Below are 17,574 nucleotides of genomic sequence, written 5' to 3'. Positions count from 1 at the left end.
CTCTCTGGCAATAACGTCTCTCCCATTAGGCCCCTCCCCTGCTTTGGTGCCCTTCCCCTCTCAACTCAGATCAGTCCCAGACAGTACTAGCAAAATCATTGCTTATTTTTGTTTATTTTTAAACAATTGAACTATTACAGTAATGTACATAATTATTACCCAGAAATGGCGGCATTCAGCCTTTAAATACAACCCTATAAACCAAGGTCAGAGATCTCAAACAAACAAAACTGCTGTCACAGTTATTCCTGTTTTTGTCAGAATTCTCTCAGTAAAAAAAACAACAACAAATAGAGCTATAAGGGCACAAGGCGAGACCCGAATGCAGACACAGGAGGCAGGTGGTTGGGCTCTGATATTTATTACACTAAAAAGGGTAGGCAAAAGGCAGGTCGGGGACAGGCGAGAGTTCATAAACCAGGTCAGACTCCAAACAGTACCAGGCGATAGGCAGGCTCAAGATCAGGATAGGTAGGGATTCAGTTATCAGGTCTGAGTCCAAACAGTACAAGGGGATAGGCAGGCTCGAGATCAGAACAGGAAGAGAGGTCAGGCAAGCGGGTTAGGCGTCAGGACAGGCAAGGGTCAAAACCAGGAGGACTAGGAAAAAACTAGGAGCTAGGCAAAACGCTGGTTGACGTGGCAAAACAAGACGAACTGACACAGAGAGAGACAGGAAGACAGGAAACACAGGGATAAATACACCGGGGACTAATGGGGAAAACAGGAGACACCTGGAGGTGGGTGGAGAGATCAGGGCATGACAAGAGCTCATAGGGCCTCATTGATGCCAGGCAAATCACTGTTTTGTTTTACACGTCCTTCACTGGGTTCCATTCAAAACTAGTCAAAAAAGAAAATAATATATTCTCTTTCAATTGTCTGATTCATTGTTGCCATATAGGCCTACACTAGTGTCATTGGCATTACACACAGAATTATAAAATGATAAGAACCAAATTAATTTATACAGGTATTAAATCATGCAGGATGTAGGCTATGCCCCCCACACACACACACACACACACAGGCTGCAACAGCACACTCACGCGTCAACGAACAGTGTGTAAAGTAATTGACCCATCAATGTTCGTGAGCAGAATGCATGAATTTGCGCCCATCCGTGGAGGTGGCTACCCAAACGCCAATCTCTTACCGCATAGCAGCTGCATCCAGGCGCACGTCTTGTAGACAGTGGCAGTGTTGCAGAATAAGAAAAGGGTGAAGCAGGCAATACAACCCAATATTAGCACCATGGACAGCAACACGAAGAAGGAGGCAGCTTTGAACGCGCTCGAGGGGATGCCGCTGAATTCGGCGAAGGTTCCTTGGCAAGTGAGCTCCCGGTTGGAGTTTCCAGTGCCCACGCAGTAGTGGAACAAGCCGAAATAGCCTGCGTGTGGGGTGTTCACGCTGTCCCCAATCCAGTAGGGCAGAATAAACACCACTACGTTAATAATGGCCAAACATATGGTGAATATAGCCCACAGAACCCCAATGGCCCGCGAGTTCCGCATGTAGTTGTCATGGTAAATCTTGGAAGCATCTTGCGAAGGCAGCATGTTCCCCCACCACTGGCGTTATCTCGTATTCCCCTCGTCTCTATCTCCCCCTATCTTCGTCAATGATTCCTCAGCAACTGTTTTGATAAGAACACTCCGTTGTCTCTGAAAGATGGAGACCAAACAAAAATCTTACACGAAAGAGTCCACACAAAGGTCAGCACTGTCTCCCCTGGTAGTCAATCAAAAGGTCCAGGTGTCTGGATGTTATATAGTCCAAATGGTTTCCAAATGAATCAATTCAAGACCGAAGCGTGATTAAACAGTGATGGGGAAAATCCTCTTAATGACTAAAGACACGGCAGAGTCGAACAAGCTCACATTGCAAAAAATCAATGGTCAAGGAAAAAAGAGATCAGGCGCGTTATTCGCAATTCACCACCCCCGTCGGAGTGTGAAGAATGAAGCTATATCGACTCCCATTAGACCCAACGCTTCAAATGAGAGACACGCACCGCTGTCGAGCCCCACTGATGAATCTTCCGCGAACTATTTAAGTTAGATCAACTTGAGCATTATTTACATCCGGAATAAGGGACCGATGCGTGTCCTTTGAAGAATGAAAACGAGAAAAGATGGGCATTGGTCGTATCACTGTAAATACCAAGACCCCATGCTGGTGGTTTTCTGACGCTGTCTTCTGACTCTCACTCTCGCTCTCCCTTTTCCCCCACGTCTCTCCTCCGCGCGCGCACGCTCCCCAAACAAACTGCTTTGGCCTGCACAGAAAACTGTTGGAAAAACCTGGATTAGGTGCATGGAAGCAGTGCTTAAGTAAAAATACTTTAAAGTACTACTTAAGTTTATTTTTTGGGGTACTTTTTACTCCATACATTTTCCTTGACACCCAAAAGTACTCGTTGCATTTTCACTGCTTAGCAGGACAGGAAAATAGTCAAATTCACGCATTTATCAACCGAACATCCCTGGACATTCCCACTCCCTCTTATCTGGCGGACTCACTAAACACACATGCTTCGTTTGTAAATTATGTCTGAATGTTGGAGTGTGCCCGTGGCTTTCCGTAAATTAAAAAACAAACAAGAAAAAGGTGCCATCTGGTTTGCTAGGTATAAGGAGTTTGAAATGATTTATACTTTTACTTTTGATACTTAAGTATATTTTAAACCAAATTATTTTATACTTTTGCTCAAGTATGTTTTACTGGTTGACTTTTACCTCTACTTGAGTCCTTTTCTATTAAGGTATTTTTACTTTTACTCAAGTATGGTTTTCCTGTCCTGTTAAGAATAAAAAATGTAACGAGTACTTTTGGGTTTCAGGGAAAATGTATGGAGTAAAAAGTACATTATTTTTTTTAGGAATGTAGTGAAGTAAAAGTTGTCAAAATATAAATATTAAAGTAAAGTACAGATACCCCCGAAAAACTACTTAAGTAGTGCTTTAGAGTATTTTTACCCTAGTACTTTTCACCACTGTTGAAAGGCAACCTCATGTTGATCAATTTCCTAATCACATTGCATCTTGAAACGTATAGCCTACAACTCATTCATGTTGTGTAACAAGAGTCTTCACACCAACTCGTGGTTTTTGCAATATTGCAATAGACAATACCATTTGGATTTAACACTATCAACCAACATGAAAAGAATTGCCCCCTAATTCAAGAATTTTCTGAACAAGAGTTGTTTTGTAGGTAATCATTTATTGCAAGTGCACTGTTTTTTCTTTTTCAATATGAGTAGAATTAGTACTGCATGAATTAAATCAAGGTGATGGAATTTTATGCTGCAAATCATGACACATCTCAAGCAAAATATGTGAGTGTGTTTCTTAGGGTAGGTTATAGCCTATATACACGCATCTACAATACCTGCAAATTCATATATTATTCAGGAGTTGTACTACTGAATGGGTGCATACAATTTCACAAAGCACGAATGGTGGATACTGTGTTGTATAGTACGGTTTGCCTATAAATTACCACACTGGCGGTGAAAACATAAGAGCACCGTTTGAACAGAACAACCAATCTCAATCTTTTTGATACAATATCAGAATCAGAATCACCTTTATTCTTCAAGTACATTTACATTTACCAGGAATTTGACCTGGTGGAATGGCGCTGACAACAATAAACAAAATATATAGACAGAATATAATGGTCATACAGTATCTACAATGAGTATTTGTGTAGGCTCGATAAGCAATGACAGTAGCTCCAACACAGGCCTACAACAATGTAGCTAAATGTCTTAGCCCATTGCCCTACTCTGATTAAAAAAATAATAATAATTTTTAAAAAACTGCCTTTTAACATTACTATTATAAAGAATTATACATTTTTGACACAGTTTGTTAACCATTAAATGAAGTAAAAACATGTATACAGTTGTTCATTATTATTACGTCCTACATTAAACAGTTCATACATGCCCACTTGTGGAAAAAAGAAGAAAAAAAGATGACATACTTTACAGTTTATTAATGGTTAACAAACCATGTATTAGGCCTAATTGAAAAATTACAAACAGCCTAAAACTATTCTCCATTATAGTCTATGTGAAATGCGGCTATGAGGGGAACTATAGGACGATAGGGCTATTTACATTGATGTAAAAACATTTACCCATGATATTAACCTTGGTAGAGCATCCTACTGTAAGCTAAATAGCTCATTATTAAATAATGATATAGTTAAGTTTGAGGTTAAAGGTCTTTGCTCACACTTTTGGGAAACTGTCACGTCTGCTCCCGCTCCCCTTCTCTGGCGCTCGAGGGCGCCAGCAGGCCCATCATTACGTACACCTGTCACCATCGTTATGCACATCAGCGCTTCATTGGACTCACCTGGATTCTTTTACCTTATTGATTGCCTCCCATATATCTGTCACTGCCTCAGTTTCTCCTCCTTCTGCATTAATGTCGTTTTGTTCCCCCTGTCCTTGTTTTGTTTCCTGTCCGTCATTTATTAAATATTCACTCCCTGTACTTGCTTCATCGTCTCCCAGCGTCTGTCCTCACAGGAAACAGCTTGTGCAGAAAAATCTTATTTCAAGAACTGACAGCTCTTTAAATTTGAAGTGACCAAATAGCTTCAACAATCTGGTAGTAATCTGGCTAAAACCAGAAGAGCTGAGGATGAAAAGGTTATGGTTAGGATAACTTCCATTTCTCAGAGGCCCCCAGACAGTTTTGGGGGAAGAGAACATGGAACTGATTGAGTTACAAAATAAACTGGATAATATATATAGATGAAATAAACTGGATAATATCTATAGATGAAATCAACTGGATAATATATATAGATGAAATCAACTGGATAATATCTATAGATGAAATCAACTGGATAATATCTATAGATTAAATCAACTGGATAATATATATAGATTAAATCAACTGCATAATATATATAGATTAAATCAACTGGATAATATATATAGATTAAATCAACTGGATAATATACATATATTAAATCTACTGGATAATATATGTAGATTAAATCAACTGGATAATATCTATAGATTAAATCAACTGTATAATATCTATAGATTAAATCAACTGGATAATATCTATAGATTAAATCAACTGGATAATATCTATAGATTAAATCAACTGGATAATATCTATAGATTAAATCAACTGGATAATATATATAGATTAAAAGCAGAAGGCGCCTTTGTTAGATCTAGGAAAAAATGGCTTGATGAGGGAGAACAGAATTCATCCTATTTCTTTAGACTTGAGAAATGTCACTCTACAAATAACACTATCCATAATTTAAAACATTGATGGTGTTATTACAGATGACCAAAAATTAATGGCTAACTACTGTAGCAATTTTTACAGTAAATTGTATAGCTCTACATACTGTCAGGAATCCACAGATATGTTTTTAGACTCACTGAATAATGTTCACTCTATCAGTGATATAGAATCTAAACAGTGTGATGAACCCATCATAGTTGAAGAGATTATTGAGTCTATCAAACATCTAAAGAACAATAAATCCCCAGGCATTAATGGAATTCTGACAGAATTTGACAAGGTATTTTAAAAAAGTATTTAAGCTTTATTTAACCAGGTAGGCAAGTTGAGAACAAGTTCTCATTTACAATTGTGACCTGGCCAAGATAAAGCAAAGCAGTTCGACACATACAAAAACACAGAGTTACACATGGAGTAAAACAAACATACAGTCAATAATACAGTAGAAAAATAAGTCTATATACAACGTGAGCAAATGAGGTGAGATAAGGGAGGTAAAGGCAAAAAAAAAATGCCATGGTGGCGAAGTAAATACAATATAGCAAGTAAAACACTGGTAGATTTGGTAGATTTGCAGTGGAAGAATGTGCAAAGTAGCGATAGAAATAATAGGGTGCAAAGGAGCAAAATAAATAAATAAATACAGTAGGGAGAGAGGTAGTTGTTTGGGCAAATTATAGATGGGCTATGTACAGGTGCAGTAATCTGTGAGCTGCGCTGACAGCTGGTGCTTAAAGCTAGTGAGGGAGATAAGTGTTTCCAGTTTCAGAGATTTTTGTAGTTCGATCCAGTCATTGGCAGCAGAGAACTGGAAGGAGAGGCGGCCAAAGGAAGAATTGGTTTTGTGGGTGACCAGAGAGATATACCTGCTGGAGCACGTGCTACAGGTGGGTGCAGCTATGGTGACCAGCGAGCTGAGATAAGGGGGGACTTTACCTAGCAGGGTCTTGTAGATGACCTGGAGCCAGTGGGGTTGGCGACGAGTATGAAGCGAGGGCCAGCCAACGAGAGCGTACAGGTCACAGTGGTGGGTAGTATATGGAGCTTTGGTGACAAAACGGATGGCCCTGTGATAGACTGCATCCAATTTATTGAGTAGGGCATTTGAGGCTATTTTGTAAATGACATCGCCGAAGTCGAGGATCGGTAGGATGGTCAGTTTTACAAGGGTATGTTTGGCAGCATGAATGAAGGATGCTTTGTTGCGAAATAGGAAGCCAATTCTAGATTTAACTTTGGATTGGAGATGTTTGATGTGAGTCTGGAAGGAGAGTTTACAGTCTAACCAGACACATAGGTATTTGTAGTTGTCTACACAGGCTTTATGAGGAACAGACATATTTCTAACAATATCAGACATACTTGACTACTCAGACCTAATAACCGAGGATAGCTTCATATTATTTTAAATATTTTTATAAAGCATCAGTTCCTCTTACACTCCCTTGAGAAATTTGGCTTTGGGGATTTTTTCTGTAAGGCTATTAAGACTCTCTATACGAATGGTAACAGCTCTATCAAACTGAAACATGGCACCTCCCCTAGATTTCAGGTAATAAGGATCTAACCCTTTTTTTTCAATTCTCACCTAAAATGACATAACCAAATCTAACTGCCTGTAGCTCAGGACCTGAAACAAGGATATGCATATTCTTGATACTATTTGAAAGGAAACACTTTGAAGTTTGTGGAAATGCGAAATGAATGTAGAATAATATAACACATTAGATGTGGTAAAAGATAATACAATGAAAAAAACATGCGTTTAAAAAAAAGGTATACCATTTTCTTTGAAATGCAAGAGAAAGACCATAATGTATTATTCCAGCCCAGGCGCAATTTAGATTTTGGCCGCTAGATGGCAGCAGTGTATGTGAAAAGTTTTAGACTGATCAAATGAACCATTGCATATATGTTCATAATGTTGGATCAAGACTGCCCAAATGTGCCTAATTAGTTTATTAATACATTTTCAAGTTCATAATTGTGCACTCTCCTCAAACAATAGCATGGTATTATTTCACTGTAATAGCTACTGTAAATTGGACAGTGCCGTTAGATTAACAAGAATTTAAGCTTTCTGCCCATATCAGATATGTATATGTCCTGGGATTTTTTTGTTTGTTACTTACAACCTCATGCTAATCACATTAGTCTACGTTAGCTCAACTGTCCCACAGGGGGGACATCGATCCCATAGAGGTTAACGTCATGTTGGTTTGCAATTATAATATTGACAAAGTTCCAATGAAACTCTATGCTTTTCATCGGCAGGTGTTCTTGTCATGATCCTCAAAATATAAATATAATTTTTCTCCACACAGATATTATATATGGAATAATCAGGACATATTGTATAAAAATACTTCTTTGTTTTTAGAATATTGGTCCTGAAATAATATCCTATTGGTGAGCCAACTTGTAAATGCAGAGGGACTTTTACCACATTATAAGGAATTCTTATCACTTTACAAGATCCCTCTAACACCTAAAGATTTTGCAATTTTTCAGATGCCATTCCCTCGGGTGTTGCTTTATTATTCAGGAATGTGTCAAGACCTGACCCTCAGAGCCTACCTTCTATTGACCCTGTTGACTCATCAGTAGGAAAGATTTGTTTCTCTTTTAGTCCATTCAACAACAATAGATTGTTACGAGCCTTGTTTCAAAAGGATGTTGTACATCATGTCATGCCTTATTGGAATGGTTTTATTGATAATGTCTGTTGGAAAAAAGTTTGGATGGTACCACACACATGCCTACTTATTATTAACAAAATGAAGGAATTTTATTTGGAAATTATTCATAAATATTATCCTGCCAACCACTATATGAAGAAGTAAAAAATAATAATCTAATTGTACATTTTGTAATGACCACCCAGAAACAGTGTTGCATCTTTTTTTTGGCCTTCTATTCATATAAGGAATCTGTGGCAAGACATCAGTAGATTTAAAATGTAACATATTTATGAAGATTTTACACTATTATGGAGAGAGATGCTGCTTGGATTCTTTACTTATGATAGAAATAAGTTGAAACAATTTGAAGTAATTAATATCATTATTCTTGTAGCCCCATTTCATATTCACAAATGTAAATTTACAAACAAAACACCACATTTTACTACCTTACAAAAATAAATGGAACTATATTTTAAGACAATGAAATACTCTACCAACAAAAAAGCTGTTAGAATTATAAATGTGTGTATGTCCCTTAAGGTAATGTGATGTTGTACCCCCTAGCCCAAATGTACTTTGTATATTCTTTATATATACACTTGTGTTCCCCATGTACTTTTTGTATTGATTTGTTGTTAATAAAAAAATATATATATATTTCAGGGGGCGATGTTGGTCACGTGCTGGTTTCAACTTCCTGTTTACCACTTGTTCCTTGAGACAGTTCACGGATTGCAACACTTCAACAGTCGTGTGATTTTTGATCAAGACTAATAAATACGCGTTTGAATCGCTGCTGCTACGGATTTAATCGTTTTGGAACCGGTAATATTTTTTGTCATTACTGGGGAAGAGGAGAGAAAATGAATAAATGACAGCGGAAACGTGACTAGGCCAGGAGTCCTCGCGATTTCCTGAGTCAGGCGCCCGGAGTATTCCTCTGCCAACAAAGGCTCAATACCAAACATATGAGTGATGAGGGCAAGGACTAAAAACCAGTCAGCATTCATTTTTCTCGGAAAAACGTTTAGTAATGTGTTGGATTTAACTTTAAGTGTGGATACTTCCTAACATTAGTTAACTAACGTCAGCTACCTTAGCTAGCCAACCAAATCCACCACCACTAGCTTAGCCACGTAAACAAATTACTATACATTCTGCTTGCCTGGCAAGTTTTACTCGGAAGGGTTAGCTAGCCTGCTGGCTGGTTAATACATCCTTGTTTCTAGAGGGTACCAGCACAGCGGTGCCCTGAATTCGGGTAGAATACCCGGCTCCGGCCCTTTCAAGCGGGCAGTCAGGAAGAAACTGGCTGGGAAGGGATGGCCTGGTGGGTCTTCCCGTTCCCAAGGTGCTGCGGTGTTTGAGGGCGGAAGAGTTCGAATAGAACCCACGGTGGGTCTCGGCACGATGATGTCTGCATTCCCTTCCGTGTCTGGGAGTCTCACGGACTCCGGGCTAATGATATCAGGCAGAAAGACTGAGGAAATAGCGGATTTGATAGATTTGTTTTCGAAGACACAGTACAGAGCGAAAGAAGTCACGCCACGGGTAAGTCCGAGGTCATCAGCATACATGTTTTTAACTGTTATTTCTTCATGTCATTATAGCCATTTGTGTTTACTCCGAGATGGTGTGCCATCCGCCAAACGTCCCTTACCTTTACGCGTGCTTCAAATAAACAACAGCCTGCAGTGCCTAGTGCCGGCAATCAAATCAAATGTATTTATATAGCCCTTCGTACATCAGCTGATATCTCAAAGTGCTGTACAGAAACCCAGCCTAAAACCCCAAACAGCAAGCAATGCAGGTGTAGAAGCACGGTGGCTAGGAAAAACTACCTAGAAAGAGACTGCTCACCTGCTCCAGACGTTAGAATCTCCTTCCTTCAGAGGTATCCTATTTCTTTAACTGTCCAGATACTCAGGCTTAGTCAAGCCTTTTTCATAGGACTTCAAACCCACCAACAAAAACAAACATGCATGGAACGATATTCTCAGTAAGACGCATGCCATGTGAATAGCACTTAGCTAAGTAATTTATGATAGTGGTCAAAGAATGACATGGTCAAAGACTATACAATGAAGGAAGGTGTCCTTATTTTGGGGGTAATGATGAGATGGTACGCATATCGGTTCATATTCTTCATAAATCTAGTGGTTATATTTCATATGATTTAGAAGTGACCAAACACGCAGCAGGAAATCCTTCACAAGCCACCCTTTAATGTGTATGTCTGCAGTTTCTCATGAGCATCACCTAAATGTTGACAGAAACCACGGTGGTTGAAAATAGGCCTACATTTTGGGACATGGGACAACTGTACCATTGGCTCTTCCCAGGTTGTGGCCAATTAACTGAGCTACACATCCTGTATTTCCTTCTTTGTGTGGGGAGTGACTATGCGTTTCACGGAAGTCTATCAAACACCACTTTGGAATATTTGTCTCTTACAGGTCGAGACGATAGAGAAGCGTTGCTTGGAGCTCTTTGGCCGAGACTACAAGTACAGTGTCATCCACAACGCCAACGGGGAGGTGTGTGGCCACTACCCCCGACAGATGGTCTTCCTGGAGTATGAATGTACAGAGCTCCATAAAGACGGGTACCGTACCTACCTACGTTACCATAACAAGGTCATCAATGAGGCTGTGTCTGCAAATATTAGACCTACTAGATGTCCAGTCCTTGTTTCCTCAACTTCTCTCAAAGCACATTGGAGGAGGACCGAGGGAGGGACCTTGGATCCTCTCCCCCAATAGGCTTTGAGAGGAGTTGAAGAAACAAACAAGGATTTGACAGACAGTAACATTCTCAGTCACAGCCTGAGACAAAGTTCAGTCCACTTAGTCACCAATTACACTGTTGTTTATTTCTGTGTACCATAGTCCACAGCCCATATTCAGATATGATGAATGTGAACTTGGAGTAGGAGTGCTGATCTAGGCTCAGGTCACCTGGTCCCTATAGTCTTATTCATTATGATCTAAAAAGCTAAACTGATCCGAGATCATCTTTTCTAATTTGAGCTGGATTAAGAAAACAGGCCCTGACCTGTTATTGGACAGAAAACAAAACGGGGTTAAATGTAGTCCGGTCCACATCTTCATGATTCATGACACCGAGGGGGTTGGAAATGTCTGAGGTTCTCCTAATTATATTTACAATTAAATGGGAAACGTTATGGGAGCGTTCTATTTTGGAATGTGTTCGGAAATAGAATATGTACTTTTGACCTATGAGTAGAGGAGCGCAACGCTTCTAAGAGCCACACAGTGAGGAAGATGTCTCAAGGTTTAAAAAAGTGATTTTGTCAGACTGGATAACATGTTCATGGGGAGAATGTATTCCCTTCATGCGTTATGTTTCCCTAGGTCTGTGACCTGTCCCATAGTTGCCCTCTACGTGAATTCATAAGTCGGGGGAAACAGCCACTCAATAATTCATGTTAACCTGGTTTGGCAAACATTTTATGGGTGTTATCTAGAGCTAACAAACACATGAGTGAGATGGATTTTTATGTCATTGTTTGTGTTGTTGATTGACACTAAATAGGGGCTTTAGGCTATGAGCTCACTCAAGAATACCCATTAGTTTGGATGTTAAAATGAAAATGCTGAATACTAAATGGGGTTGAGTTACATGCTGACCAAACCACTCGCGTGCATGCTGATTTTTGTACCCCCACACCAGACACGATCAGGACACGCAGGTTGAAATATCAAAACAAACTCTGAACCAATTATATTAATTTTGGGACAGGTCGAAAAGCATTAAACATTTATTGAAAATTAGCTAGCTAGCTTGCTGTTGCTAACTAATTTGTCCTTTGATATAAACACTGGGTTGTTATTTTACCTGAAAGGCACAAGGTCCTCTACGCTGACAATTAATCCACAGATAAAACGGTACACCAAATTAGTTTCTCGGCACTGGTCAAAAGTAGCGCACTGGTCAAAAGTAGCGCACTAAATAGGGAATAGGAGGCCATTTGGGACATCCTCCTCCTCCATTCACCCCTAAGCTGCTCCAGGGGCTTTGGCTGTACTATGGTTGAACCTGTATCTCTGGCGCCGAGACAATCTTACTGGACTGTATGTGAGCCGTCAGTCTCTGACTATTGGGGCAGTTTGATGTGTTATTTCGCTACACTCGCATTAACATCTGCTAACCATGTGCATGTGACAAATACGATTTGATTTTTCACTTGCTACATTATATAATATTGCTATATTGAGGACTATGATTCATGTAGGTATTGCTTTGTTTTAACATATCAATGAAGATATATTGCTATTTGGTATATTGACGATCCATGTATTGCTGATTTTTATAATTTCTCCATTGTAATGAAAATATATTGAGGATCCATATATTGCTTTGTTAGAATAGATCAATGAAAATCTATTGCTGTAGTGAGGAGTATGTTGCTTGATATCTTGCTGCTGCTGTCTCCTTAGGTTTGAGAGCACAGTCCAGATCACCAAGCTGCAGGATCTGGTGAACCGCAGTAAGATGGCCCGCTGCAGAGGGAGGTTTGTCTGCCCTGTCATCCTCTACAACGGCAAAGTATGATTTGTGTATATATATATATATATATAGATTTGTATCTATTTACATATTTATTTATATGTAAATATATTATTTATATACAGTACCATTCAAAAGTTTGGACACCTGCTCATTCTAGGGTTTTTCTTTATTTTTACTATTTTCTTCATTGTAGAATAATAGTGAAGACATAACAACTATGAAATAACACATGAAATCATGTAGTAACCAAAAAAGGGTAAACATATTTGAGATTCTTCACAGTAGCTAGCCTTTGCCTTGTGCACTCTTGGCATTCTCTCAACCAGCTTTTTATTTATTTAACCTTTATTTAACTAGGCAAGCCAGTTAAGAACAAATTCTTATTTTACAATGACTGCCTACCCAGGCCAAACCCCTCCCCTAACCTGGATGACGCTGGGCCAATTGTGCGCTGCTTTATGGGACTCCCGATCACGGCCGGTTGTGATACAGCCCGGGATCGAACCAGGGTCTGTAGTGAAGCTTCTAGCACTGAGATACAATGCCTTGCGCAACTCCTGCTCCATAAGGTTGTCACCTGGAATACATTGAATTTAAAACATGTGCCTTCTTAATATGTGTAATTTCTTTCCTTAATGCATTTGAGCCAATGAGCTGTTGTGACAAGGTAGGGGTGGTATACAGAAGATAGCCCTATTTGGTAAAAGACCAAGTCGTTATTATGGCAACAACAGCTCAAATAAGCAAAGAGAAATGACAGTCCATCATTACTTTAAGACATGAAGGTCAGTCTGTCTGGAAAATGTCAAGACCTTTGAAAGTTTCTTCAAGTGCAGTAACAAAAACTATAAAGCACTATGATGAAATTGAATCTCATGAGGACCGCCACAGGAAAGGAAGACCCAGAGTTACCAATGCTGCAGAAGGTAAGTTAATTAGAGTTAACTGCACCTCAGATTGCAGCCCAAGTAAATGCTTCACGGAGTTCAAGTAACAGACACATCTCAACATCAACTGTTCAGAGGAGACTGTGTGAATCAGGCCTTCATGGTCAAATTGCTGCAAAGAAACCACTACTAAAAGTGCACCAAAAAGAAGAAGAGACTTGATTGGTCCAAGAAACATGAGCAATTAGACCGGTGGAAATCTGTCCTTTGGAAATCTGTCCTTTGGTGTGGTTCCCAACATGAAGCTGGAGGAGGTGGTGTGATGGTGCTTTGCTGGTGACACTCAGTGATTTATTTAGAATTCAAGGCACACTTAACCAGCATGGCTTCCACAGCATTCTGTAGCAAAAAGCCATCTCATCTGGTTTGCGCTTAGTGGGACTGTTTTTCAACAGGACAATGACCCAAAACACACCTTCAGGCTGTAAGGACTATTTGACCAAGAAGGAGAGTGATGGAGTTCTGCATCCGATGGCCTGGCCTCCACAATCACCCAACCTCAATCCAATTGAGATGGTTTGGGATGAGTTGGATCACAGAGTGAAGGAAAAGCAGCCAATAAGTGCTCAGCATATGTGGGAACTCCTTCAAGACTGTTGGAAAAGCATTCCTCATGAAGCTGGTTGAGAAAATGTCAAGAATGTGCAAAGCTGTCAAGGCAAAGGGTGGTTACTTTAAATAATCTCAAATATAAAATATTTTGATTTGTTGAACAGTCTTTGGATTCCAAACGTGTTATTGCATAATTTTGATGTCTTCACTATTAATCTACAATGTAGAAAATAGTAAAAAACTTGAATGAGTAGCTATGTCCAAACTTTTGATGGCTACTGTGTATGTAAATGTGTTAAACATTTTTTTAATGGATATGTTGCTTTTATTTTACTCCTCACCTTTGAACAAGGAAGTGATTGTGTCAAAAACAACAATGAGAGGGAGGCTTGATTGACAGGTTTCTAGACTATTGAGATGAGTTGTATGCTAACCAGCGTGTGTGCTAATCCTTTGTTGTCTTCCATTGCAGCATATCTGTCGCTCATCCACTCTGGCAGGCTGGGGGGAGCTATATGGGCGCACAGGCTACAACTACATCTTCTCAGGTGAGACTGATACAAAATACATTTTGTCAGCAAGGAAAACTCTTAATATAGTTCACTAAGTGTCTCAGGGTTGGTCAGTTTTCCCCTTTTGATCATAGTTAATAAGATTACATGGACAGGGAGAACTAGATCCTAGATCAGCATTCCTGCTCTGAGAAGCTTTATGAATACAGGCCCAGATCAATTTTAATCTGGACCCATTTACAAAAGGATAAGTTTTCATGCACTGCTTCCACCCAGTTTCACTTTTGTGTCTGAAATGCTAACGTTTGGATCTACTCACCTTTGTCAGAGCGACTGCTTTGTCAGCAAGCATCTCACTTTTTACTGCTGCTCTTCAATTATTTGTTACTTTTTTTCTCCTTCTTTAAAAAAAAAGTATTTTTCATAAGATCAAACGTTGCTGCTGTATTTTCACTTGTTTGTCTGTAGTTCATTCCCCAAGCCAGTTTTTGAATATGCATCCCTATCCTGAAGAAAGTGTATGTATTTGATATTTGAAACGTCCCTTTATTGCGGATAAATGGATCCAGTTTAGAATTTTGTTGTCGTGATGCAGCTCTGTCTCCGTCTTCCTCTCCCTAGGGGGGATTGATGACACATGGGGGGCAGAGTCTGAGCCAGAGGTTCCAGAGGACGACAGTGCCAGGTTGGTGTCTTTTCACTTGAGGGATTGGTTTGGTTTATTTGCTTGATTCAATACTCAAAATGCCACAGACATTTGAGTGGTAATGTGATGACGTCTAAAACCTTAATTTCTTTGCACTATTTCTCTCCCTCCTATCGCTCTCTCTGTGTAGCCCTTCTCATTTTGTTTCTCTCCCTCCTATCGCTCTCTCTGTGTACCCCTTCTCAATTTCTTTCTCTCCCTCCTATCGCTCTCTCTGTGTACCCCTTCTCAATTTCTTTCTCTCCCTCCTATCGCTCTCTCTGTGTACCCCTTCTCAATTTCTTTCTCTCCCTCCTATCGCTCTCTCTGTGTACCCCTTCTCAATTTCTTTCTCTCCCTCCTATCGCTCTCTCTGTGTACCCCTTCTCAATTTCTTTCTCTCCCTCCTATCGCTCTCTCTGTGTACCCCTTCTCAATTTCTTTCTCTCCCTCCTATCGCTCTCTCTGTGTACCCCTTCTCAATTTCTTTCTCTCCCTCCTATCGCTCTCTCTGTGTACCCCTTCTCAATTTGTTTCTCTCCCTCCTATCGCTCTCTCTGTGTACCCCTTCTCAATTTGTTTCTCTCCCTCCTATCGCTCTCTCTGTGTACCCCTTCTCAATTTCTTTCTCTCCCTCCTATCGCTCTCTCTGTGTACCCCTTCTCAATTTCTTTCTCTCCCTCCTATCGCTCTCTCTGTGTACCCCTTCTCAATTTCTTTCTCTCCCTCCTATCGCTCTCTCTGTGTACCCCTTCTCAATTTCTTTCTCTCCCTCCTATCGCTCTCTCTGTGTACCCCTTCTCAATTTCTTTCTCTCCCTCCTATCGCTCTCTTTCTTTTTCTTGCTCGATTGAATGCTGAAAATACTAAATACATGTTAGTGGTTCTGTGTACTTCTCTGCTCATCCATCTCTGTCTCACTTTCTCTGTGTCTCCAGCAATGGGGACTCTCAGCTCTTTGACAAGGTGCGGGGTCTGGACATCAAGCTGCTGCGCTACCTTTCTGTGCGCTACATCTGTGACCTCATGGTGGAGAACAAGAAGGTCAAGTTTGGCCTAAAGTAAGTCACCACACCCACACCCTCACCCAGCCAGCATTCTTAATGTATTCAACACACCCTCACCCAGCCAGCATTCTTAATGTATTCAACACACCCTCACCCAGCCAGCATTCTTAATGTATTCAACACACCCTCACCCAGCCAGCATTCTTAATGTATTCAACACACCCTCACCCAGCCAGCATTCTTAATGTATTCAACACACCCTCACCCAGCCAGCATTCTTAATGTATTCAACACACCCTCACCCAGCCAGCATTCTTAATGTATTCAACACACCCTCACCCAGCCAGCATTCTTAATGTATTCAACACCCCTCACCCAGCCAGGATTCTTAATGTATTCAACACACCCTCACTCAGCCAGGATTCTTAATGTATTCAACACACCCTCACCCAGCCAGGATTCTTAATGTATTCAACACACTCAGCCAGGATTCTTAATGTATTCAACACACCCTCACCCAGCCAGGATTCTTAATGTATTCAACACACTCAGCCAGGATTGTTAATGTATTCAACACACCCAGCCAGGATTCTTAATGTATTCAACACACCCTCACTCAGCCAGGATTCTTAATGTATTCAACACACACTCACAGGTTGGTCTTTTGGGAGCGTTATGTAATATACCTAACTCCTAAAGTGTACCCTTGTTTGCATGTTGATCTTTGCATGTGTGGCGGTGTTTTTGTCAAAAGGTTGTGTGTGTTTATTTACCTAGGTGCCTGCGTACTTGTTTGATGTAATTGTGTGCGGCAGGTAGCCTCAAGGTTAGAGCGTTGGGCCAGTAACGGAAAGGTCGCTGGTTCAAATCCCAGAGCCGATTAGGTGGGGGAAAAATCTGTCGCTGTGCCCTGAGCAAGGCACTTAACCCCAATTTCTCCAGGGGCACTGGACAATGGTGACCCTGGCTGTGACCCCACTCCCTCTGGGTGTCTCGGTGGAGTTGGAATATGCAACACACACATTTCCAGTTCACACTTGTACAAGTGTGTAACAGGACAAATATAAGCACCCCCCCCAAATTATTATTATTATTATGTAATGTTGATGTATGTGCATGTGCGTGCTTGCTATGTGTGACAGTTAATTCGGGAAGCGTGTCATGTATACGCACCGTTAGACAAGAATGTTCAGTATGAGGTTAGTGCTTCAGGTATGTTGTAGCTGCTTCATCACATTGGGAATATTTTCTCTCTTTACTCTTTTATTTGATCTGTCATCCAGTGTCACCTCGTCTGAGAAGGTGGATAAGGCTCAACGATATGCAGACTTCACCCTGCTCTCTGTGCCTTACCCAGGTAAAA

At 40.4% G+C, this 17,574-nt stretch overlaps 2 protein-coding genes across 3 annotated transcripts in view; one reads left to right on the top strand and one right to left on the bottom strand.

Annotated features, from left to right (window-relative positions):
• Positions 1-1,133: 1,133 nt before the first annotated feature.
• On the bottom strand, positions 1,134-1,562 carry LOC112246225 (LHFPL tetraspan subfamily member 4 protein-like). The gene has a single exon (XM_042323727.1). The coding sequence runs from the start codon at positions 1,560-1,562 to the stop codon at positions 1,134-1,136; it is 429 nt and encodes a 142-aa protein (XP_042179661.1).
• A 7,094-nt stretch (positions 1,563-8,656) lies between these two features.
• Positions 8,657-17,574, top strand: part of LOC112246236 (myotubularin-related protein 14-like) — a 41,810-nt gene continuing 32,892 nt past the window's right edge. For both annotated transcript variants that reach the window (XM_042324785.1, XM_042324784.1), the window contains exons 1-7: positions 8,657-9,526; positions 10,432-10,580; positions 12,436-12,544; positions 14,480-14,555; positions 15,141-15,204; positions 16,143-16,265; positions 17,495-17,568. In XM_042324785.1, the coding sequence (XP_042180719.1) occupies positions 9,386-9,526; positions 10,432-10,580; positions 12,436-12,544; positions 14,480-14,555; positions 15,141-15,204; positions 16,143-16,265; positions 17,495-17,568 (736 nt within the window). In that variant the 5' untranslated portion in view covers positions 8,657-9,385. The remainder of the gene's footprint in view (positions 9,527-10,431; positions 10,581-12,435; positions 12,545-14,479; positions 14,556-15,140; positions 15,205-16,142; positions 16,266-17,494; positions 17,569-17,574) is intronic.

Source organism: Oncorhynchus tshawytscha, linkage group LG07 (assembly GCF_018296145.1).
Source record: "Oncorhynchus tshawytscha isolate Ot180627B linkage group LG07, Otsh_v2.0, whole genome shotgun sequence".
In the NCBI taxonomy this organism is placed as follows: domain Eukaryota; kingdom Metazoa; phylum Chordata; class Actinopteri; order Salmoniformes; family Salmonidae; genus Oncorhynchus; species Oncorhynchus tshawytscha.
Note: the sequence above shows the minus strand (reverse complement) of the source record. Positions and strands in the feature narration are given on the sequence as shown.

What these genes read in the sequence shown, in the direction of transcription:
- LOC112246225 (XM_042323727.1), bottom strand. Translation starts at nt 1,562, where the DNA reads ATGCTGCCTTCGCAAGATGCTTCCAAGATTTACCATGACAACTACATG.